General features: G+C 40.4%; 2 protein-coding genes across 6 annotated transcripts in view; both read right to left on the bottom strand.

Annotated features, from left to right (window-relative positions):
- LOC102948505 (kinesin-like protein KIF28P) overlaps positions 1–22,812 on the bottom strand; it is a 78,770-nt gene extending 55,958 nt beyond the window's left edge. The window contains exons 1-4 of the mRNA XM_042976630.1: positions 21,828–22,812; positions 18,869–19,063; positions 5,181–5,384; positions 599–634 (exon numbers count right to left, since the gene is read on the bottom strand). Of these exons, the coding sequence (XP_042832564.1) occupies positions 599–634; positions 5,181–5,384; positions 18,869–19,063; positions 21,828–21,911 (519 nt within the window). The 5' untranslated portion in view covers positions 21,912–22,812. The remainder of the gene's footprint in view (positions 1–598; positions 635–5,180; positions 5,385–18,868; positions 19,064–21,827) is intronic.
- Positions 22,813–22,898: 86 nt separating this feature from the next.
- AHCTF1 (AT-hook containing transcription factor 1) overlaps positions 22,899–25,232 on the bottom strand; it is a 78,163-nt gene continuing 75,829 nt past the window's right edge. For all 5 annotated transcript variants that reach the window (XM_042976626.1, XM_042976629.1, XM_042976628.1 and 2 more), the window contains 2 exons: positions 24,177–24,259; positions 22,899–23,362 (listed from right to left, as the gene is read on the bottom strand). In XM_042976626.1, coding sequence (XP_042832560.1) covers positions 23,173–23,362; positions 24,177–24,259 — 273 coding nt within the window. In that variant the 3' untranslated portion in view covers positions 22,899–23,172. The remainder of the gene's footprint in view (positions 23,363–24,176; positions 24,260–25,232) is intronic.

Here is a 25,232-nt window from a genome sequence, read left to right as displayed (position 1 = left end):
ATCTCAAGAATTCTTTCTTGACTGTTGGCTCACGGCCCCACATCAAGATTTATGTGAAATTTAAGTTTCAGTGTCCAGGAATCAAATTTTATGGGTACACAGCTGTGCCTGTTCATGCATATACTGTTTGCTCTACGAGGGCAGAAGTGAGTAGTTGCAGCAGAGACTGGCCCTTTGAAAATAAATTTGCTGCCACCTCCTCTACCCCACATGCTGACTGAGGTCAACTGCTGCAGGATGTGTGGGAGCCCTGAGCCCGGAGCTGTACCTCCAAAGGCAGTGCTTTCTTCAAGGGCGGAGAAAGCAGGGGGCCGTTCCAGGGAGAGAACAGGAGATGCAGGACGGAATGACGTGTTCTGAAAAGGAAGGAGAAGTCTATGCGGCTGAAGCATAGGGTGTGTGGAGATAACGGGACAAGACGTAGAGCCGGAGAGGTGGGTCAAAGCTGACTAGCCAATGCCAGGCCACAGAGTTCTGACTGTATCTGTAGTGCGGGGGATATTGATTGATATTGATATTATTAATATTGATTAAGCTGATACTGATTAAGCTGCAGAGTCACCCAGATTTGTGTGTCAGAGAATAGAATCGCTGTTACCTGCTCGTTGTAAATTTCCAGCATACTGAATGTAACCTGTACAGAAAAGAACATAAAGTAAATATTCTTTGGAAAGTCATCTTTGGGGAAAAAAAAAAGTAATGTAGGAACAACAAAAATTTCCCACAAAGGGAAAGGCTATTATTAAATATACCAGTGCTCTATTTCACATGTCGTAAGAGATTCTTGCATAATTTTAATGATCTGGAGGAAGTTATTAATATAAATGAAAAACAGATATACACCTCTGTGTGTGTGTGTGTGTGTGTGTGTTTGTGTGTCTTTCAATCTCAATTGGAAACAGAAAAAGATTATTTTAAAAAAATTTTAATGTTTTTCTTTGTGAGAGAGAGCACAAGTGGGGGAGGGGCAGAGAGAGAGGGAGACACAGAATCTGAAGCAGCACAGAGCCTGACGTGGGGCTTGAACCCACGAACTGTGAGACCAAGACCTGAGCCAAAGTCAGATGCTTAACCGACTGAGCCACCCAGGTGTGCTAGAAAAAGGTTATTCTTTATTGCTCACCCCCACTCTGAACATATGTACAGAAAAAGGGTGGTTTTTACCCTACTGCGCTTTTGGAATATTGCTGGACAAGCCAGCACCCCTTAAGCGGGAGACTGGAGGGCTCTGAATGGCTCTAGCATAAAGAAAAGACCCCAAGATACTGACATTTGCCACCCCCCCTCTACCAAGGGGAAGGCTGGCTTGTGCATTTCATTACCCCATCGTGGGTCTTGCCAGTCATGTCTCCTGTCCCCAGAGCTTCCAACTAACTTGAGTGTCACATGTTTTAAACAAATGGCCTAGGATTAGCAGACCAGGAAAGCCTCCAATATGAGAGAGCAAACAAACTGTAGAAAAAAGGAACTCCAAGAAAGCAGACAATGCATGGAAAAGAAGAGAACACTTTTAAAAGTCCTATAGGGGCACCTGGGTGGTTCAGTCGGTTAAGTGTCCAACTTTGGCTCAGGTCATGATCTCATGGTTCGTGAATTTGAGTCCTATATTGGCCTTTGTGCTGACAACTCAGAACCTGGAGTCTGCTTTGGATTCTGTGTCTCCCTCTCTCTCTACCCCTCCCCTGCTCACACTGTGTCTCCCTCTTTCTCAAAAATAAATAAACATTAAAAAATATATTTTAAAAAAGTCCTATAATTCCTAGCATCAGAGAGAGAAAGAATTCTATCCATGAAAAAACAGGATGCTATTACAAAGGAAAAAGAGAGTAAGAATGTTTGTACATTAAACTTGAGGAAAGATAGCCAAAGTGACAGTATAGTGGAAGAGTTATAAGATATAGTTGAGGAAATCTTCTAGAATGAAGGGGGAAAAAAGACCAAGAAGTGGAAAGCAAGAAGTAAAACATTATACAATTAGAACATTAGCACAAGAGGTCCAAAATCCAATTAAGAGGAGTTCTAGAAGGGAGAACAATTATAGAAGAAATAACATAAGAAAAGCTACTCAGAACTGAAGACAAAGATTGCCAGATTGAAAAGGTTCCCCCAAGTGTCCAGCACGATGAATGAAAAATGCTTACACTAAGACACACCAGACCATCAGGGGTGAAAATAAGATCTTAAAAGCTGAGAGAGAAGCTAAAAGTAAAAAAAAAAAAAAAAAAAAGTTCACATAGAAAGAATTGGGAACCAGACTTCTCAGCTGCAAAGTTGGAAATCAAAAGAAAATGAATAATGTTGCCAATTATTCTCAGAAATCTGGAATTCTGTTCTGGATACACTTCGATCAATGTGGGAGGAGGAAAAGGTATTTTCAGTGATGCAAAGATGCAAAGTATACCCGATCCACCTATCCTGAGGAAATTGCAGCAAAAGGAGAGTGTAAACTAAGAAACAGAAACATGTTGCATTTAGTAGTCTGAGGAGGCAGCAGAGAAGGATGTAGCAATAGAGTTCTAAAATGACACTTTGCAGTGGCCTTGGAGAAATACTGCTCCAAATCACAGCAGGAAAATGGAAGACTCTTGCTGAAGGAGACCTCCACCCCTGACTAATGGAGCTGATAAGTCTTGAATGTATTGGAAATAGGATTAATAGGTAGGTGACAGTGCATTGAGAAAAAACCCGCAGAGGGATTTATAGAATACCATACACATACACACCTACAAGGCAATTAAAAATTCAAAGAAAAACAAGCCCCACAAATTTTAAAATTAAAAAATTAAAAAAATACTTGAAGAAAAACAGTGTAGAAAGGTGTTTATGTATTCCTTGGTTCAGCAGTGACTAATAGTTGCAGAGCTAAAATGCTAAACACTACTGATTTAACCAAATTTTACGATAACGCAGGGGTTATGTGGGCAAGAAAGCATCGTGGTGTATGGTGTGGGTGTGGTGGGGATAAATTCTTTTACTGTGGCAAGAAGGTCAACAGCAACTTCAGACATTTTTACTAAGAGGAGAAAAACCAGCATTGTTTCAAAATATGCAGATGGATACCAGGGCAAATGGCGAAGCATGGAAGATGGTAACCTTTGGGCCACGATGGGCAAGGAGGGGAGGAAGGACAACAAGACACTGGTGGCTTCCAACAAGGCTGTCAGTGCAATTCTGTACCATCCTTCCATTTCACATGTATGATCTGGGGCGCCTGGGTGGCTCAGTCGGTCAGTTGAGCATCCAACTCTTGGTTTTGGCTGAGATCGTGATCTCACAGTTCGTGAGATCAAGCCCCACATTGGGCTCTGCACTGAGCATGGAGCCTGCTTGGGATTCTCTCTCTTCCTCTCTCTCTCAAAAATAAACATTTTTTAAAAAAAGTATACAACCCAGTGGTCTTGAGTATATTCACAGAGCTGTGTAACTACCCCCACAACCTAAGTTAAGAATGTTTTGTCCCCTCCAAAAAGAACCCCATTAGCAGTCACTCTCCACTCGACCTTCTCTGTTCCTCTGTGCTCCGCCCCAACCCTAGGCAACCACCAACCCACTTTTTGTCTATATAGACTTTTCCTATTCTGGCCATTTTATGTGAAGAGAATCAAACGGTATGGTATCTTTCCTGTGTGGCTTTTTTTCACTCAGCATAATGTTTTCGAGATTCATCCATTTTTAAATATTGCTTTGTTTGTTTTACTTTATTTTAGAGAGTGAGCACATGTGAGTGGGGGCAGGGCAGAGAGAGGGAGAGAGAGAGAGGGAGAGAGAGAGAGAGAGAGAGAGAGAGAGAGAGAGAGAGAGAGAGAATCCCAAGCAGGCTCCATGCCCTGTGCAGAGCCTGATGAGGGGCTCAATCCCACAACCCTGGGATCATGACCTGAACTGATCAAGAGTCAGTCGTTCAACCAACAGAACCACCCAGGTGCCCCAAGTTTCATCCATGTTGTAGCAGGTGCCAGATGCTACAGTTCCTCTTACTGCTGAGTATATTCCATTGTCTGGCCATACCGCCTTCCATTCATCCATTCATCACTTGATGGCCACTTGGCTTGTTTCCACTTTTTGACCTTCACAAATACGTCGCTGTGCAACATTCATGTATATGTTTTTTATGTGGACATAGGCCTTCCTTTCCCTTAGGTAATTTGGGTTCTTAAACTATGCTTGTATTACTTTGAAAAAAAATTAATTACAAAATTACTAATATACTATAATGTTGACAGTATTTAAGTGATGAGATTGTGAGCAGTTTCTGTTCTCTGCCTTGAGCACATTGCTTTTTAAATCAGGAGGAAAATTGAGATTAAAAAAAGGTGATGCATTGTCGAATTTTCATGACATAAATTTCACCTGTCACTTAGAGGAAACAAACACAAGCTCTGCTTACAGGTATTTGTAGATAATTTACCGTCATGTTTTAAAGACATTTGTTAATGGTTGCTGTCCATTGTGGTGATGTTGCCCACCTTCAGTGAATTTAAAATTTAGTGTGGGCCTTCTATGTTGGGGCAAGTAAGAAACTCTGCTGGGGAAACTGAGAAAGAAAATAAAAGTCCTTATTTAGAAATAAAAATCCATAGGGGCACGTGGGTGGCTCAGTCGGTTGGGCGTCTGACTTCAGCTCAGGTCATGATCTCATGGTTCAGGAGTTTGAGTCCCACGTCGGGCTCTGTGCTGACAGCTCGGAGCCTGGAGCCTGCTTCAGATTCTGTGTCTCCCCCTCTCTCTGCCCCTCCCCTGCTCATGCTCTGTCTCTTTCTGTCTCTCAAAAAATGAATAAACGTTAAAAAAAATTTTTGTAAAGAAATAAAAATACATAAATGAAGATGAAGACACAGCCACAGTCTTAGCAGAAGAGGGGAGTAAAGGTGACTGTAGGAGAGTCAGTGGCGGTCTTGTCGAGCAACCCCAACAATGATCGATTCCTTGGAGTGTTAGCTTTTAAGACAGCTGCTTCTAGGATATTCAAAATGCCTTAAAAAAATATTTCCTTGGGTTTGCCTCAGGACCAGAAAAATTCTACATTCTCGTTATCTGCAACTTGATTTTGTGATCCTGAAAACATTTTGCTATGGAAAATTAACATTATCCCCCAATAGAGATGCTGATAATTCGGGGCCAGGGATTTCCAAAATGAGAGAAGAAATCCCTCCAAGAAGGGATTTTAGGAGAGTACACACCTGGTATTCCTGATTTCTCTCCCGCTCCTCAATTGCTTGAAAGAGCTCTTCACATACATTTGGAATGATACCCTTGTTTGCGCCAAGCCCAACCATGGAATAGCTCTTTCCAGAGCCAGTTTGGCCATAGGCTAGGAGGGTGGCATTATAGCCTTGCCAAGCGCTGTCCAGAATTCCCCTGCCAAGATCATGGAAAACATCTTTCTGCAAAGAAGATCACAGGCACAGTGTTCAGCTCGGGCTTTTCACAATACTCTCAAAACATAAATATTCTGGTTTTGATGACTTGCTTAATTAGTACCCTATGACCTACTTGAAATAAAATTCTGATGCTCTCTTAGAACCAATAAAATAAAGCTGGAAACCAAAAATGAGATTTGGCCATTTGGAAAACACTGATGATCGTGAATCTTCAACTAGCTGGTGTCCGTCAATAGCAAATCTGTGCTTCTCACAGCCTTGCCAAAACCTAGCCTTGCTAGGTCATTAAAATTCAGCAATCAGACAAAAATTTCAAGGTGTCAGAGACTAGTCAAAGTGTCTCCTACTTTCTCTTTGTTCTTGACTCCAAACAGTAACATCACAAAATCCCTGCACTGATTTTAGTCCTCTGCTGCTGAGCTCTTTTGTGTGTGTGTGTGTGTGTGTGTGTGGCCACAAGACCCAGTGGTTTTGGAGCATTTCTACAACACACATACATACATGGGCACACACTCCCTTTTTAAGTGGGAGACACAGATGCCTGTGCCCACAACTGCTTGAAAGAGAAGATGTGGTCTGGCTCCTTCGTTATCTGGGCCATGACCACAGCCAGCAATATTCTCTTATTTGAGGCTGTTTCAAAAAGCACATTCTTCTCTGATCTCTAATATCAATAAAATAATAAGTAAGCTTGGAGTGCCTGGGAGGCTCAGTTGGTTGAGCATCCGACTCTTGTTGTCAGCTGGGGTTATGATCCCAAGTCATGGGATCAAACCCCGTGTCCGGCTCCGTGCTGAGTGTGGGGCCTGTTTGGGATTCTCTCTCTTCCTCTGCCCCTACCCTGCTAATGCACACATGGATGTGCACTCTCTCTCTCTCAAACAAACAAACAAAAAAATAGTAAGCTTTACATGATCCCTCCATTGCAGTAGGTACCTTTGTATAATTTATATAATTTTTACGTCTGGGAAAGATGCACATACCAACATAGTATGATTTATATGTGGACAATAGACAGGAACCGATTTTCTCATACTGTTCATTTCTCATAAGAAAGGAATACAAATTATTACACTACAACGTTTAGGGGAGCTTCAGGCCTAAGATGTAGAATTTGGCCAGTGGTTTCTGAAATCGTCGTAATTATTCTTTTCCCAGAGAAATGTGTTCTTACAAAGGGTATCTACTCTATACCTTAAGAGCGATTAGCTAAACCTAAGGAGCACTTACTAGGCTTAGTAAAGTAACTAGTTTTGGAGTTAGAATTACATTTCTAATTTCTTCCTACCCACCATCCTATCATCAAATATACGAAGCATTGTCCTACACTACGGTGTGTGAAACAGTAATTCTGTGATCTCGTAACAGGTGGTCAAAAAAGCTCGATGGTGGTCCTCATCCCCACGTGAATTCTTTACAGCACAATTCCAGTCTTTTAAAACTATCTTTTCAAAAATCGAGATGTAATTGATATATAACATTATATTAGGTTCAGGTGAACAACATATGATATTTGTACATATTGTGAACTGATTACCAGAATTAGTCTTCTTGATAATAGCCATTCTACCTGGTGTGAGGAGATGTCTCGCCGTGGTTTTGATTTGCATTTCCTGATGATGAGTGACATTAAGCATCTTTTCTTGTACCTGTTGGCTATTTGCATATCTTCTTTGGAGAAACTGTTCATTTCCTCTGCCCATTTTTTAATTGGGTTGTTTGTTGTTGTTGTTGTTGTTGTTGTTGTTGTTATTTGCTATTGACTTGTATAAGTTCTTTATCTATTTTGGATATGAACCAGATATATGATGTGCAAATATTTTCTTCCATTTTGTATGTTGCCCTTTCATTTTGCTGATGATTTCCTTATGTACAGAAGCCTTTTTGGTCTGACATAGTCCCACTTACTTACTTTTGTTTTTGTTATTAAATCCAAAACATCATTTCCAAGACTGATATGTAGAAGCTTACCACCTATGTTGCCTTCGAGAAGTTTTATGGGCTTTGCCCTTATGTTCAAGTTTTTAATACATTTCAAGTTAATTTTTGTGAATGGTGTGATGTGGGGGTCCAGTTTCATTCTTTTGCATGTGACTGTCCAGTTTTCCCCAAACCATTTATTGAAAACACTGTCCTTTCCCCCGTCGTCAATGTTTGGCTCCTTTGTCATAGATTAATTGACTATATACACAGGGGTTTATTTCTGGGCTCTCTGTTCCATTCCACTGATCTTTATGTGGTTTTATGCCAGTGCCATACTGTTTTGATTGCCATAGCTCTGTAATATAGTTTGAATCAGGGAGTGTAATGCCTCCTGCTTTGTCCTTCTTTCTCAAGGCTGCTCTATTCGGAGATTTTGTGGTTTCACACATATTTTAGGATTGTTTATTCTATTTCTGTGAAAAATGCCACTGGAATTTTGATGAGGATTGCATTGAATCTGTAGATTGCTATGGATAGTGTGGAAATTTAACAATATTAATTCTTTCAAGCCATGAGCACAGAATATCTTTTCATTTATTTGTGTCTTCTTCAATTTCTTTCATCAGTGTCATCATTTTATGTACAGGTACGTATTATGTACAGGTCTTTTACCTCCTTTGTTAAATGTATTACTTGGTATCTTATTGTTTTTGGAAAAAACTCAAAACAGAATTGACACACATTATATTCATCCATTTAAAATATGCCATTTTAGGGGCACGTGGGTGACTCAGTTGGTTAAGCATCCAACTCTTGATTTCAGCTCACATCATGATCTCATGGTTCATGAGTTCGAACCCTGCATCAGGTTGTGTGCTGATAGTGTAGAGCTTGCTTGGGATTCCCTCTCTTTCTCTCTCTCTCTCTGCCCCTGCCACGTGTGCACACATGCTCTCATTCTCTCTCTCAAAATAAATAAAAGTTTTTCAAAAAAATAACATTTTTCAAAAAAAATTCATATTCTTTATTGAAGTTGATATACAATATTATATTAGTTTCAGGTGTACAACATAGTGATTCTACAATTCTGTATGTTACGAAATGCTCACCGTGACACGTGTAGTTAACATCTGTCACCAAGCAAAGTGATTACAATATTATTGACTATATTTCTTTTGCTATACTTTTCATTCCTGTGACTTACTTATTTTGTAACTAGAAGTTTGTACCTCTTAATTTCCTATACATATTTCACCCATCCTGTACCCCCTCCCTTCTGGCAACCACATATAGTTCTCTGTATTTATGAATCTCTTTGTATTTTGTTTGTTCATTTGTTTTGTTTGATTCCACATGCAAGTGAAGTCATTTGGTATTTGTCTTTCTCTGATACTTCATTTAGCATAATATCCTCTAACTCAAACTGGTGTTGAGAATGGCAAGATTTCATTCTTTTTTTTTTATATAGCTGAGTAATATTCAGTAATATTGAGCATATACACGTCTTTATCCATTCATCTATCGATGGACATTTGGGTTGCTTCCATATCTTGGCTACTGTAAATAATGGTGCATTAAACACAGTGATGTATATATCTCCTTTAATTATTGTTTTCATTTTCTTTGAGTAAATACCCAGAAGTGGGATTTCTGTTTTTCATTTTGAGGGGCCTGTGTATTGTTTTCCATAGTGGCTGTAGCAGGTTACATTCCCACAAACAGTGCATGAAGGTTCCTTTTTTATCCACTCCCCTACCAACACTTGTTGTTTCTTGTCTTTTTTTGACATTAACCATTCTGACTGGTGTGAAGTGAGATCTCATTTTGACTTGCATTTTTCTCATGATTAGTGACATTGAACACCTTTTCATGCGTGTGTTGGCCATCTGTATGTCTTCTTTGGAACACGTCTATTCAAGTTCTCTCTCCATTTTAAAAATCAGGTAATTTGAGATTTTGTTGGTTTTGGTTTCATTTTGGTGTTGAGCTGTATAAATTATTTATGTACTTTGGATATTAACCGCTTATTAGATATATCATTTGCAAATATCTTTTCCCATTCAGTAGGTTGCCTTTCGATTTTGTCGACGGTTTCCTTTGCTGTGCAAAAGCTTTTTAGTTTGATGTAGTTCCAATTGTTTGTGCTTTGGTTTTCCTTGTCTGAGGGGACAGATCCATAAAAATATTGCTAAGACCATTGTCTAAGAGTTTACTGCCTATGTTTCCTTTTGGGAATTTTTATAGCTTATTATCATTTTTAGGTCTTTAACCCATTTCAACTTAATTTTTCTGTATGGTATAAGAAAGTGGTTCAGTTTCATTCTTTTGCAAGCAGCTGTCCAGTTTCCTAGCACCATTTATGGAAAAGACTGTTTTCCCCATTATATAGTCTTGCCTCCTTTGTTGTAGATTAACTGACCATATAAGCATAGGTTTATTTCTGGGCTGTCTATTCTGTGCCATTGATCTTTGTGTATTTTTCATTTGAGGAGGATGGATATTAACTCTTCTTTAAATATTTGGTAGAGTTTACCTAGAAAGCCATTAGGTTGTGCACTTTTGTTCGTTGGGAATTCTTTGATTACTAATTCAATTTTGTTACTAGTGATCAGTCTGTGTAGATTTTTTATTTCTTTCTTGGTTCAGTCCTGGTTGGTTGTATGTTTCTTGAGATTTATTCGTTTCTTATAGGTCATCCGATTTGTTAACCTATAATTCTTCTACTAGTCTCTTACAATCCTTTGTAATTCCATAATGTTTGTTGTAACTTCTCTTTCATTTCTGATTTTATGCATTTGAATTCTCTCTCTTTTTTTTCTTGTTGAGTCTGGCTAAAGATCTATCAATTTTTTTATCTTTTCAAAGAAGCAGCTCTTAGTTTCATAGATATTTTCTATTTTATAAGGATCTATTTCATTTATTTTGGCTCTGATCTTTGTTTTCTCCCTTCTACTAAATTTGGCTTTTGTTTTTTCTATTTATAATTCCTTTAGGAGTAAGGTTAGGTTGTTGAAGATTTTTCTTGTCTCTTGAGGCAGGCCTCTATCACTATTACAATAATAAACTTCCCTCTTTTTTAAAAAAAATTTTAAATGTTTTATTTTTTGAGAGAGAGACAGAGCATGAGCAGGGGAGGGGCAGAGAGAGAAAAGAGATACAGAATCCAGAGCAGGATCCAAGCACTCAGCTATCAGCACAGAGCCTGATGTGGGGCTTGAACCCATTAGCACGAGACCATGACCTGAACCAAAGTCAGACGCTCAACCCACTGTGCCACCCAGGTGCCCCTAAGTTTTTTTTTTTAATGTTTATTTATTTGAGAGAGCGCGCGTGCACACACACACACACACACACATGGGGGAGGGGCATAGAGGGAGACACAGAATCTGAAACAGGCTCCAGACTCCTAGATGTAAGCACAGAGCCCGATGCGGGACTCGAGCCCACAAACCATGAGATCATGACCTAAGCTGAAGTCAGATGCTCAACTGACTGAGCCACCCAGGTGCCCCTAAATTCCTCTTAGAACTGCTTTTGCTGCATCCCAAAGATTTTGAACCATTGTGTTTCCATTTTGATTTCCTACCATGTATTTTTTAATTGCCTCTTTGCTGTCCTTTGTTTTGACCCATTGGTTGTTTAGTGTCCACATGTTGGTGTTTTCTCCAGTTTTATTCTTGTAATTGATTTCTAGTTTCGTACCCTTGTGGTGAGAAAAGATGCTTGATGTGATTTCAAACTCCTTAAGTTTATTGATGTTTGTTTTGTGGCCTAACATGCACTCTACCCTGGGGAAGATTCCATGTACACCCAAAAAGAATTTGTATTCTGCTGTTCTTGGATGGGATGTTCTGTATGCATCTGTGAGATTCATCTGATCCCATGTGTCACTCAAAGCCACTGTTTCCTTGTTGATTTCTGTCTGGATGACCTATCCACTGACATAAGTGGGGTGTTAAAGTCCCCTCCTATTATTGTATTCCTGTCAATTTCTTCCTTTATGTCTGTTAATATTGTCTTTATATATTTAGGTGCGCCTATGTTGGGTGCAGACAGATTTACAACTGTTATAGCCTCTTGTTGGATTGTTTGTTTTATCATTATAGAATGACTTTCTTTGTCTCTTCTTAGAGTATTTGTTTTAAAGTCTATTTTGTCTGATATAAATATTGTTACTTTGACTTTTTTTTCCCACTTCCATTTGCATGGCATATTTTTTCCATCTTTTTGTTTTCAGTCTCTTTGTGTCCTTGGGCCTAAAGTGGAGTCTCTTGTAGGCAATATATACATGGGTCTTGTTTTTTCACCCAGTCATCCTATGTCTTTTGATTGGAACATTTAGTCCATTTACATTTAAAGTAATTATTTTTTTAATGCTTATTTATTTATTTTGAGAGAGAGAATGAGTACACAAGTGGGGGAGGAACAGAGGGAGAGGGAGAGACAGAATCCCAAGCAGTTTCCACAGTCACTGTGGAGCCTGACACAGGGCTTGAACTCACAAACTATGAGATCATGACCTGAGCCAAAAATCAAGCGCAGGTGGGGGAGGGGCAGAGAGAGAGGGAGACACAGAATCAGAAGCAGGCTCCAGGCTCTGAGCTGTCAGCACAGAGCCCAATGCGGGGCCCGAACTCACAAACCATGAGATCAAGACCTGAGCCAAAGTCAGTCGCTCAACCGACGCCCCAGCCACTTTTGTTTTTTAACTTTTATACGGGCCTTACAAGTAATTGATCTACTACCTTTATTATACATTTGCTTTTACCAGTGAAAATTTTCCTTTCATAATTTTCTTCTATATATGGCCTTTTCTTTTCCACTTAAAGAAGTCTTCTTAACATTTCTTATAAGGCTGGTTAAGTGCTGATGAACTTTTTTAATTTTTAATTTTTGCCCGGAAAACTATCTCTTCTTCAGTTCTAAATGATAATCTTCCCAGGTAGAGTATTCTTGGTTGTAGGTTTTTTTTTTCTTTCTGCACTTTCCTTTCTGCCACTCACTTCTGTCCTGCCAAGTTTCTGCTGAAAAATCAGCTGATAGGCTTATGGGGGTTTCCCTTGTATATAACCATTTGCTTTTCTCTTGCTGTTGTTTAGATTCTTTATCATTAATTTTTGACACCAAAATTGACACCCCAATTTAGTAGGATGTTCTTTAACCTTCATGTATTTGTGTTCTTTCCAAGTGTTTTTTCTTGTGGTTGACTTCAAGTTTTATAGTGTTTTGGTCTGAAAATATGCATGGTATGATCTCAGTCTTTTTGTCCTTGTTGAAGGTTGGTTTGTGACCCAGTATGTGATCTGTTCTGGAGAATGTTCTGTGTACACTCGAAAAGAATGTATATTCTGCTGCTTTAGGTTGGAATGTTCTGAATATATCTGTTAAGTCCATCTGGTACAGTGTGTCATTCAAAGCCATTGTTTCCTTGTTGATTTTCTGCTCAGATGATCTGCCCATTGTTGTAAGTGGGATGTTAAAGTCCCCTACTATTATTGTATTATTATCAATGAGTTTCTTTATGTTTGTTAGTAATTGATTTATATATTTGGGGGCACAAATATGCCCCCGTTGGGGGTGTAAATATTTACAATTGTAAGATCTTCTCGTTGGATAGACCCCTTTATTGTGAGATAGGGCCTTTCTTTATTTCTTGTTACTGTCTTTTTTTAAAAAAAATCTAGTTTGGCTTTCTTTTGGCACCCATTAGCATGATAGATGGTTCTCCATCCCCTCACTTTCAGTTTGCTAATGTCTTTGGGTCTAAAATGAGTCTCCTGTAGGCAGCACATAGATGGGTCTTGACACCCTATGTCTTTTGACTGGAGCATTTTGTCCATTTACATACAGGGTGATTATTGAAAGATATGAGTTTAGTGCCATTGTGTTACCTATAAAGCTGGTGTTTCTAGTGATGTTCTCTATTTATTTCTAGTCTTTGTTGTTTTTGGCCTTTACCCCCCCCCCCAATCAGAGAGTCCCCCTTAATATTTCTTGCAGGGCTGGTTTAGTGGTTATGAACTCCATTAGTTTTTATTTGGCTGAGAGACTGTTTATCTCTCCTTTTATTCTGAATGACAGCCTTGCTGGATAATGTATTATTGACTTCATATTTTTCCCTTTCAGCACATTGAATATATCCTGCCATTCCCTTCTGGCCTGCCAAGTTTCTGTGGACAGATCTGCTGCGAACCTGATCTGTCTTCCTTTGTAGGTTAAGGACTTTTTTCCCCCTTGATGCTTTCAGGATTCTTTCCTTGTCTGTGTATTTTGTAAAATTGACTATGATATGCCTTGGTGTTGGCTGGCTTTTGTTGAATTTAATGGGAGTTATCTGTGCTTTGTGGATTTTGATGTCGTTGTCCTTCCTCAGGTTAGGGAAGTTTTCAGCTATGATTTACTCACATAAACCTTCTGCCCCTTTTTCTCTCTCTTCATCTTCTTGGACTCCTATGATTCAAATGTTATTCTGTTTTAATAAGTCACTGAGTTCCCATTGTGATCCATTACCTTTGTTTCCCGCTTCTTTTTAGCTTCATTATTTTCCATAATTTTATCTTCTGTATCACTAATTTGTTCCTCTGCTTCATCCATCCTCGCTGTTATGGTATCCATTCGGGTTTGCATCTTGGTTATAGCATTTTTAATTTCAGCCTGACAAGATTTTAGGTCTTTTATCTCTAAAGGATTCTGTAATGTCTTCTACGCTTTTTCTCAAGCCCAGCTAGAATCCTTATAATTGTTGTTCTAAATTCTAGTTCAGACATCTTACTTATATCTGTATTAATTAAATTGCTGGCTTTCATTTTGGAGGGAAAAAAGAAAAAAAAATAATAAAATAAAATTTAAATTTAAAAAATTTTTAAAAATAATAAAGGAAGATAGGTCGTAGGTGTGTTTTGGGCTGCATGGTAAGAGAAACTTGATAGAAAAAATAAAACAAAGATAAAAAAATTTTTTTTGGAAAAATTTGCTTTCTGTATCCAAGAAAAAACAAAACCAGAAGCAAAAACAAAAAAAATCCCAAAGGAAGCTAGATCCTGTTTCCTCTAGAGTTGAAGCTTTGCAGTAGTCTACAGTCAGTAGACTTAGGGTGTGGAAGGGGTTTGTGCTGGTCTTCTGTGTGGTTGGTTGGGGGGCTGCTGTTCTGATTCTCAGGTCAACTTGCCCTAGTGGAGATGTGTTTGGAGGGCGCAGGGGGTAGGGCTAGGTGAAATGGCTCCATTCTCCATTTGGTGGCGCTGTTTAGCTCACTGGGGTGGATCTGTGTGAGTGAGCTAGGAGTGAAAGTGGCTTCACTCTGGTATCTAGTCTCCAGACTGGGAAGTTCACACCCTTGTAGACATGCACGATCCATCACCCCACCTGTGTCTCCCACTTCCATCAGCTCCCTGCCTTCCCCTTCTCTGTGTCCTAGCTGTCCACCTACCAGATGGTGCCTCCCTCCAGAGTTTTATCTCAGGCATGGCTATATTTCAAAACCCCACACTTCAGAGACACCCCCCCCCCCCCGCCACCTCTACTTGGGCCCATGCTAATCCTCTAGGGGTGGGTCTTGCCATACCATGGTGCGTACCACCTTGTCCCAGGAAATAGTCGCGTGACCGCACAGTGGCAGTGGCTCAGAGTTTATGGTAAGGTGCCAGGTTTGCTGCCCTTAGCTGGAGTCTTTGTATACTGGTGAATGGGGCAGCTTGATTGTGCCCACCTGGTCTTGCCTATGGAGAGGCCCTATGGCCTCTACCAAATGCACACCAAGCAGTGGAACTGCTTCTCCCTGGGTGACCCAGGGGATCATCAGATGATGCTGCCCACTCCCCTGTCTCTGCCCTGCTACCTCTCTGGAGTACTGCCAAGCACTGACCTCTGAAACTTCAGACTCTGTGTTCCACTGTTTATAGAAAACTGGTGGTATAGAAACCCTCTCCTTTTTCCCCACCAATGGTTTTGGGGGAGTTTTCTTATGGAATTCCCTGTGCCTGTTTTCATTCATTCTTTTTTTTTTTTTTTTTTCTTCACTCTTAACTCAGCTCTCTGTCATCAGGGATCCTTACCCCTGCAGCACCCACCGGCTCTTTTCTCCCACAAATCAACTCTCCACAGTTCCTACGTTTTTTTTTTGTTTGTAGACTTTTGTACTTTTTGTTTGTACCTTTTTTGTTTGCACTTTTTTTGTTTGTACTTTTTTTCTGTTTGTAGATGTGCAACCTTGTTCTCTAAGACTTCTGATCGATTTCTTGGGTGTTTAGAACGATTTGATATTTATCTAGCTGATCGGGGGAGGAAGCAAGTTTAGGGTCACCCTAATCCTCCGCCATCTTTACCCTCTCTTCAGGGAAGTTTGATTTCCAGGAAGTTCTCTCCTATTTTAAGTTTACTGAGAGTTTTAATTCTGATTGGGTGTTGAATTTTGTCAAATGCTTTTTCTGCATCTGACCATATATCCCCCCCCCCCCGTATTGTGTTCTTATGATGAATTACCTTGCTATTCAAATGTTAAGCCAGTCTTAAATTACCAGGAAAAGTCCCACTTGATTGATTTTATATATAGATACACCCTTTGTACTTTTGCACCATATATATATATATATATATATATATATATATATATATATAATATATATATATATATAGTTTTATATATATATATTATATATATATATAATATATATATATATAGTTTTTTAAATCTTTTGTTGGATTCTATTCACTGAAATTTTGTGAATTTTTGTGTCTGTCTTCATGATAGACATTGCAGTGTTTTTGTAATCTTTGGCTGTTTTTGGTGTAATATTGTCTTCAAAAAAATGAATGTTCCATCTTCTGTCAGCTCTAAGATTTTTTTTTAAAGATTTCTCATTATTTCTTCCTTTGGTAGAATTCACAGGAAAGGCATCTTGGCCTAGAATTTTCTTTGTTAGAAGGTTTTAACCATAAATTCAGTTTCTTGAGGGTTATTTGAATTATCTGTTTTTGTGTGACCTTTGGTGGCTTGTATCATTTCATCTAACTTGTTGAATGTATTAGCAATAAGTTTTTCACAGTAGTCCCATTTTTTTAAATGTCTGTAAAATTTGTTGTGATGACTCTCTTTCATTTCTCATCTTGGTACTGTTATGTTTTTTTCTTAACCAATTGGGGTAGAGGTTCCATTTTATTCATCTTTTTAAAAAAAATTTTTTTTAACGTTTATTTATTTTTGAGACAGAGAGACAGAGCATGAATGGGGGAGGGTCAGAGAGAGAGGAAGACACAGAATCTGAAACAGGCTCCAGGCTTTGAGCCATCAGCACAGAGCCTGACGCGGGGCTTGAACTCACGAACCGTGAGATCATGACCCGAGCCGAAGTCGGACACTTAACCGACTGAGCCACCCAGGCGCCCCTTATTCATCTTTTGAAAGAATTAGCTTTGACAAAGTTCACAGACTTTTCCTATTATTTTAATGTTTTGCATTAATTACTGTTTTTATCCTTATTTCTTCCTCTGCTTGCTTTGTGTTTAATTTGCTCTTCTTTTTGTAAATTCTTAGGTGGAAGACTCAAGATTGTGCTTCTCTAATAACTTAATGCTATAAAATTTTTCTAAGCCCTGTGGTAGCTGTGTTCCACTAACTTTGATAAATTTTTAAATTTTTATTCAGTTTTTAAAATGTTTATTTATTTTTGAGAAAGAGAGACACAGAGTGCGAGTGGGGAGGGGCAGAGAGAGGGGGACACAGAATCCAAAGTGAGCTCCGGGTTCTGAGCTGTCAGCACAGAGCCCCATTGAGGGGCTTGAACTCACAAATGGTAAGACCAGACCTGAGCCAAAGTCGGACACTCAACCGACTGAGCCACCCAGGCACCCCTTAAATTTTTATTCGAAGTATTTACTAATTTGTGGTTTATTCCTTGATCTATGAATTATTTTAAAAACTTTTTTTTAATGTTTGTTTTTGAGGGAGAGCATGTGAGCAGGGAAGGGCGGAGAGAGAGACAGAGAATCCCAAGTAGGCTCCATGCTGTCAGCACAGAACCCGATGTGGGGTTCAAATTCATGGACTGTGAGATGATGACCTGAGCCTAAAATCAATAGTGGGACGCTTAACCAACTGAGCCACCCAGGCACCCCATAATGGAATGTCTTCTTAATGAATTATCATTATAGAATGTTTCTTGTTCGAAATCTACTTTATGTGATAGAGTAGTTTTCTCTGTAGTGTTCTTTTCATAGTGTTTACATGGTAGTATCTATTTTTAAGTTGGGTTTCGACAGACAGATGTAGTTGGATCTCGTTTTTCCTATCAAATCTGATCGTCTTTTAGTTGGCATGTTTATTTACATTTGGTGTAATAACTAATATGGCTGGCATTAAGTCTACCGTCTTGCTATTTGTATTCTACTTATCCCATCTCCTTTTAACTTTTCCCCACTTTTCCTGCCCTGTTTTGAAAGCTTCATGATCCCATTTCCCCACAACTGACTGATTAGTTGTAATTCCGTTTGATTTTTTAATTGATTTTTACTGATTTATCTAGGATGGTGGTTCTCAAAGGGCATTTGAGGGGCCATGAGGCCCTTTCAGTGAGTTTGTGAAGTCAGAGCTACTTGATAGAGGCTGTTTTTAGGAGCGGTTTAATAAATCTGCAAGCTTTCAGCTGTCTTTGAAAGACAACTAGGCAGACAAGAATGGAGGGGCGCCTGGGTGGCTTGGTCGGTTAAGCGTCCGACTTCGGCTCAGGTCACGATCTCGCGGTCCGTGAGCTCGAGCCCCGCGTCAGGCTCTGTGCCGACAGCTCAGAGCCTGGAGCCTGTTTCAGATTCTGTGTCTCCCTCTCTCTGTGACCCTCCCCCGTTCATGCTCTGTCTCTCTCTGTCTCAAAAATAAATAAACGTTAAAAAAAAAAAAAAAAAAAAAGAATGGAGAGAAAAGTTTTGGGGGAAATAAACAGAGTCTCAGTGACCTGTGGGGCAAGGGCGATCGGAATCACAGAAGGAATAAGGTGGGCGGCAGGGGGGCAAAAAAGATTTGAAAAAATGATAGTTGAAAGTGTTCCAAATTTGAATGAAACTATACACACCCAGATCCAAGAAACTTAATGAGCTTTGTCCAGATTGAAATGACCACCTCTCCATTGTACCCCATCATAACCCATATTCCTATCACAGAACATGTAACATTTTTTAATGCACCATAAGTCTACCCATACCAAGTTGTGGGCAACTTTATTATGGAATAATGCAAAGCACATGATAAATACTTGATAAAACAAGTGTTCTTAAATGCTGAGTGCATCACATATTTTGCTTATTTTATCTCAGGCAAAATATAACTGATGCTTCTTTTTCAAAATATGCCAATATGTCGGGAAATCCATTGATTTGAGTGCCTAAAAATTATTTAGACAATAGCTGCACTTTTGGACCCCATGTTTAGCATGAAAAAGGACTTAATTTAAAATCAACTCTCAAATGGAAGTATATATCGTACTATGCTTGTATTACAAAATTGTACTGTCCTATTAACATTTTATTTAAAAACAAACAAACTTCCTTTGAAGTTGTGTTTTAAAGCAATTTACCTGGCTTGCAAATTTACTGCTAGGATCAGTTGAAATAAACACACCATCTTTATCCTTTTGAAATCCATCGTGAGACCAATAGGCCAGGTCAAAAGTAAACGTCTTCCTATGTTCTGGATTCTTAGGGTCTTGTATGGTTGTGGTGGTTCTGGAATGCATGGAAATCACACATTTGCTCCCAGAATTCTTCTCTCTCTACAGTCAAATTACAAATTCGGTCAATCATTGTAGTATTTCTTTGTCTTCCAAGCTGTTTTGCAAGTCTTTATACACACCTTGTAAAAAATTAAGGCAGGAACTTACCATCGATTCATTTTGTTCTCTGTGTGTGTGTTTTAACATTGGTGAAGTGTTTTGTTATAAGTGCCATTTGAACTTGTGTATTTAAATAAGTGCCAGTTCACAATCCTAATTTTGAGAAAGGGGTTGTTTTTAGTGTTATTCTTAGCAGCCGTTATGACAAATAGTGACTCTTTCACTCAGAATTTGAGTCTTATCTCTAGTCATGTTAATTTTCTGAGAGTAGCCTAACACCCAACTATACTAATGGCGATAACGATAGCAACAGAGAGCTTCTTCCCTGTTTCACGCCCCAGTGAGACTGGTGAAAATCATTAAAGAAAAAATGAAAATGGAAAAACAACCATTTCAAGACTCTGGTAATGGTCCTAAGGGCAAGCAGCCAGTGACAAAACATCTATTCAAAGGAATTGTATCAAAATTGTTAAGGTGGAGTCTGGTGTGTGAAGCGAGACCATGCCTTCTTCCCCCTGCCCGCCGAGCCAGGTGGAGACTCCGCTCCAGACTGCTGGAGCCCCGGCCACAAGGCTCCCTCTCCCCCCAGATTCCAGTCGCAGGGCTTTCTTCCCGGCAGGAGCAGGATATCAGCATTTCACGTCCTGCCCCCATCTGCCTGTTGCGGAGGCTAAGTGCGGGGAGGGTCTTGGTGAGAGGTGGGATGCCTTCTTGCACCCAGTGCCCACGCATGCAGGGAGGCTCCACTTTGTTATGTCATGCTGAGAATACAAGGGTGCTGGCTGTCCTTGCCCTGGCCCGAGGTGGTGGTCCCATGCCGGGGGGGGGGGGGGGGATCAGCTGAGGATCTCAGACTTCTGTCCCACATTCCTCACGTGCTGGGGCTTCCAAAACGGAAGCTGCTTGTTCCCACCTCCAGACCCAGAGCCCAGCGTTAGACACGCTGCCTAGGGGGATAGCAACTCCTCTCTTCTCAAAGGTGGCTTGATTTCCTCTCTTACAGAAGTGGGCCCTAATGGCACACTCAGAAGAGGGTTGTGATGAAAGGCGATCGGAAGGAGGTCTGTTTTGATAATGGTTAAATTATAGGCCTTCTAGTATACAGAGGTGGTGGGGGTGCAGGGGGTGCTGGGAAGTAAGACAGCTGGGATGAACCCACCTGGAGTCATGAAAAATATGCCACTGATCTCAGAAACGGTTCCTTTTAAAGGAATCGGAGAATCCAAAGTCACGAATATTTACTATGTGTGTTTTTTGTACTTCTAGCTCTTATATTTGGGTCTTTGGTCCATTTTGTGTTAATTTTCATACCTGGTGTGAGGTAAGGGTCCAAGTTTTTTTTTTTTTTTTTCTTAATGTTTATTTTTGAGAGAGACAGAGCGTGAACAGGAAGGAGCAGAGAGATAGGGAGACAGAATCCTAAGCAGGCTTCAGGCTCGGAGCTGTCAGCACAGAGCCTGACGCGGGGCTTGAACTCACAAACCGCAAGATCATGACCTAAGCTGAAGTCGGATGCTCAACCGACTGAGCCACCCAGGCACCCCCAAGTTCATTTTTTGCATGTAGCTACCAAGTTTTTCCAGGACCGCTTGGCAGCCTTGTTGAAAATCAGTTGGCCGTGAAGGCCTGGGAAGATTTGTTTCTACACATTAACCTGCAGGTCTGTCATCATGCCAGTATCACACTGCCTCGGTCACTGCTCTCTCTCTCCCTAAAGCCGTCTAATTACATATCTGCCTGGCTGCTAAAATATTTTCTGTGACACAGATGAATGCTAAGAGACGGGAAACAATGGACACAAACTGAAAACATGCAGGACAATACTGAACACTGATGGGACAAGAGAGGAAAAGCATCGGGTTGTACAAGGTCCAAGCAGGAAAACAAGACCTCCTGTAAGGTCTCCGTCACGTTCGTCGTCTGCCGCTGCGGACCAGTTATTACCGTCCGGTACGCCCTTTGCGTGTTTGCTCCCTCTAGCATACCCTTGTCCAAATCTTGTTCTTTGGGTCATCCTGAATGCTTCTATCCCCAGGAGTTTTCACTAGACCCAATCTGTCTCTGGGGGCACACATTGCTTGCCTTACCATGGCGATACAAACTACTACCATTTACTCACACAGGACTGCACGCTTTAGTGGTGTTTGATCCAGAGCAGCCAAAAGTGTGCTGAATGCGCCAACTGTTCAGAATTCTCTTAAAACCTAACTACTGCACTGATAATCAGCATGCAGGGTCCCCGAACAAGTATAATCTGTATCTTAGTGTTGTAGCAACACAGTTGAATGACCAGCGGTAGTAAGTTACATAAATACGTGTATGCGTAAATGCACTTAAAATCTACAGAATTCATCCCGAACCGGCAACTTATTTGCTTATGATCTGCTATTACTGAGGAGGGGAGAAGTACATTTACTAAAAACAACACGTCTACATTGACCAAACCGCACTGGTTTAAAAAATTATTAACTTGACAGTACGTACGTTTCTCTCATCAATTTTTTTATTGAGCTACTTGTGCAAAGGAATGAAATTAACGTGTTTACTAAATTATGTTCAGATCTTTAAATTACTCATTTAACAAGTTCATTTAAATATTCCATAAATGACAAGCAGCTTACACATTTGATCACTATCGTTAAAAAGTTAATAAAATGAGTCATAGTCAAAATTTCAACAAGGCGATGTAACATTCATCACTGACCTGACTGAAAGGCCGCACGCGCACCGCGACTGTCACACTGTCCATACGTGGCATAGGCATCTTCACCATTTTCCCGTCACTCATGTTATTTATTTGGTAGAAAAATAAGGTAGAAAGTGCGCTGCTTATGCTTCACACTAAAACATTAAAAGCTTAGCCAACAAAAGCAGTTTGTTTCTAGACAATCAATTATTCATGGTCCATTCGTTACACACTATCAATGACCTGTTATAAATTATTTTGCAACACTTACTTATTGATGAGTTTTACAGCCCACATCAAGTATCTCCGCTTCATTGCACACAGTCATACTGCGGAGGACAGAGTCCTGTTCTTTTCCCTTCCCCACTTCTACTCACACTCTTGGCCCATCCTCGATAGTCTGTGCCTGAGGTCCTATGAAAATGTGTCAGTTTTAAAACCTGAATGTTAAGGGATTTCTGTAATTTGATAGCAAGCTCCTTCACAGCAAGAGTATTATAAAAATTTGTTCAGACTCGTCATTCCGTCGACAGCAGGCACACATACAAGGTGTGCCGAACAGTCACGAAACGGACTTGTTTCACATTCCCCCTTCTCAAACCTTTCCAAGAAGTTGCTAGTGAGCAGTGAACCGGTCAATCTAACCTGGATGATTAGTCTCTGAATAATGAAGAGACCGTAAGGACAAATAGCCTTTACGCTTGCTGAACAAGGAATGCCAACGTTATATTTAACCAATGCATTACTTGGAAAATCACTCATTTGAGGTAGAATATACAAAATGTGTTAGACTACAAAATGCGGCAAAATTACATGCCCATAATTTGATTTCAACATAGTAATAACAAGCAAAAAAAAAAAAAAAAAAAAAAATACATTTTTTGATTAGAAATCTCAATCATAGAAGCAAAGTGCATAAATTATAAAATAGCAACTTTGAAAAAGAATCAACAGTTATTCAGTCATCCTCGTTTTAAGACTGGCCTAACACCATTAACTGCAGAGAAAGAAATGGGGCCAGTGCCTACTAGCATTAGAAAGTCATGATTAAAACAGAAATCCCCTCTCAAAAATCTAACAGACACAAACTACTGTGAAGTATACACTTTATTTAACATTCCAATAATAAGCCATATTTACATACTGTATAAATGTATGAAGTCTTAATATAAAATAGAAAAACTGCCTGGACTAAAAGAATCACACTCCTTATGGAGTTACTTTGCTTATTGAAGAGCTTCTGTCTACAAAAATTTACAGTAATTTATACAAATCATTTTCTTCCAAATTAGATGATTTTTAATAATCCACACAATTCTGATGACTCTACAAATTGGTGTACATTAAAAACTTGAAAAAAAAATTACAGCATTTTTCTCCGTAAAACTTGCTTTGGAAAGGAAGACAGTTTCTTCTTGCTCCTTCCCAGACCTCTCGTCGGTACCGCAGTAGCTTTTCTAGGCTTGTTCTTTACATCGTCAACCGGGCTTCCCAAAGGAGAAATCAGCCTGATCTTCACTGGAGGAGGGGACCAGGGGTCGTCTTCTTTGTTTCTGAAAACCAAAAACAATTCAAGTAAGAATAAACACACTGTGATATAAAACAGAATCCACTTTCCCACTGTATTCGGAAAAGAGCCTCAAGGAGCGGGTACCCTTTCCTGGTGCTCTGATTTTATAAGAGAAGCGAAGGAGCTTTACGTCATGAAGGTAACTGGAGGCAGAATAAAGGCCCACGTGACCTGGATGGGCTGAGAGCCCGGCAGGCCCGTGAACGGGAGAGAAACGGCAACCCTCAAACCGCACAGTTCGCAATTCCGTGCATACTTCCATAATATGCAAGTGCCCCACATAGGTCACAAAGCCAACTGATGTATATAAATGGTGTTATTATCTACGGTCGAAAGACACATTAAGTCGTTTTTTAAAGTAAGATGAAATGGATTACTTTATGCTTTTATGAAATTCAACCATGCCTAAGCACAAATAAACCTGGAGGAACTTTCCCCACGAATGAAGTTTTACTGCCAACTTTGTAATTATTTTTACTGTTACCTACCTTTACTAAGGAGAGGATGACACATCCCGCCGCCGAGCCCCCACCCCCGCTGCCAGAACAGAAGGACCCAGTGGGCCCCGCCCCGCCCCCACAGCCCAGCTTTGAAGGCTGAATGGGCTCTCACCGCCCTGTGGAGACCCGCCTCGTCCTCCCGCCGTGAAATCCAGCGATCACCAGGAGCCGGTACGCACAGATTCTCCTAAGAATTACCCTTTTCTGAAGAGCTTGATTTCTCTAAGACAAGACTCTTTATCAAATCTAATTCACAAAACAAAATGGATAAAAATTACCGCACAAAAAAGGTCAGACCTGCTTGCTTGTCTGGTCTTTGCAGTCCTGGTGGTTTTCACTTTTTGCTTTCTCACAGTTTCTGTTGATTGAGTGTCATCTTTCTATGGGTTACAAGTTTGGAGAGAGAAATCTTCAGTAATTACATATCTGCAACGTAAACTGAATTCTATCCTGAGTCAAGGAATACCGCCAAACGGTGCTAATGAATTCAGACGCAACAAGTCCCAGATGGACTTTTTTTTTAATGTGTGTTTATTTTTGAGAGAAAGCAAGGAAGGGGCACAGAGGGAAACACAGGATCCGAAGCAGGCTCCGGACTCTGCACCGACAGCACAGAGCCTGACGCGGGGCTCCAACCCACAGATTGTGAGATCATGACCTGGGCTGAAGTTGGCCACTTAGCCAACGTGAGCCACCCAGGCGCCCCGCCCCTCCCCTCCCCTCCCCCCCCCCCCCCCCCCCGCCGTTTCAGTAGGAACTCTGGTCATTCAGGGGCACTCTTCATCCCCATCCATACGTTCAATGTGTCTCCAAGGCACACGTTTCCTTGTCCGCTGCCCTCTGTCCAAATCCAAGCTCTCCTCACCTCATGAAGGAACAGGCCACCAGGGACTACTTTTCCTCCCCAGAATTCATTTCATCCTTCCTTCAATATGCACGTGGCTGGGCAGCAGTATGTAAGGAGCCCCCGCCCCCTGCACGGCCACATTCTGGGTCTCTGCAGTCCACAGTCTTCCCTTCCAGGAAGGCCTGCTTCCTTCACCTTCTATCTAGAGGGCTACTTGGGTATAAATGATTCTTACCAGGCTGTGAAATAATTATGTGTGGTTTAGCCTCTTTAAACTGAGCTCCTGAAAGACAAGGCGTTTGCCCAAGTGATTTCCATGGGCGTCTCTGCCCTCGCATAGTGACTGGTCATAGCAGATAATTCAAGAAACGCTTTTGAATTAATGTTGCTAACTAGTTCAATCCATGAGCTGTTTTCATTTTAGGGTTATGCGCAGTCAGGTGATTGCACAACTCTGAAACACTGTCCCTCCAAGTGTGGTCTACGGGTGACACCCCGGGAGTTCA

Source organism: Panthera tigris, chromosome F3 (genome assembly GCF_018350195.1).
Source record: "Panthera tigris isolate Pti1 chromosome F3, P.tigris_Pti1_mat1.1, whole genome shotgun sequence".
Classification (NCBI taxonomy): Eukaryota; Metazoa; Chordata; class Mammalia; order Carnivora; family Felidae; genus Panthera; species Panthera tigris.
This window is presented reverse-complemented; position numbering and strand designations above follow the sequence as displayed.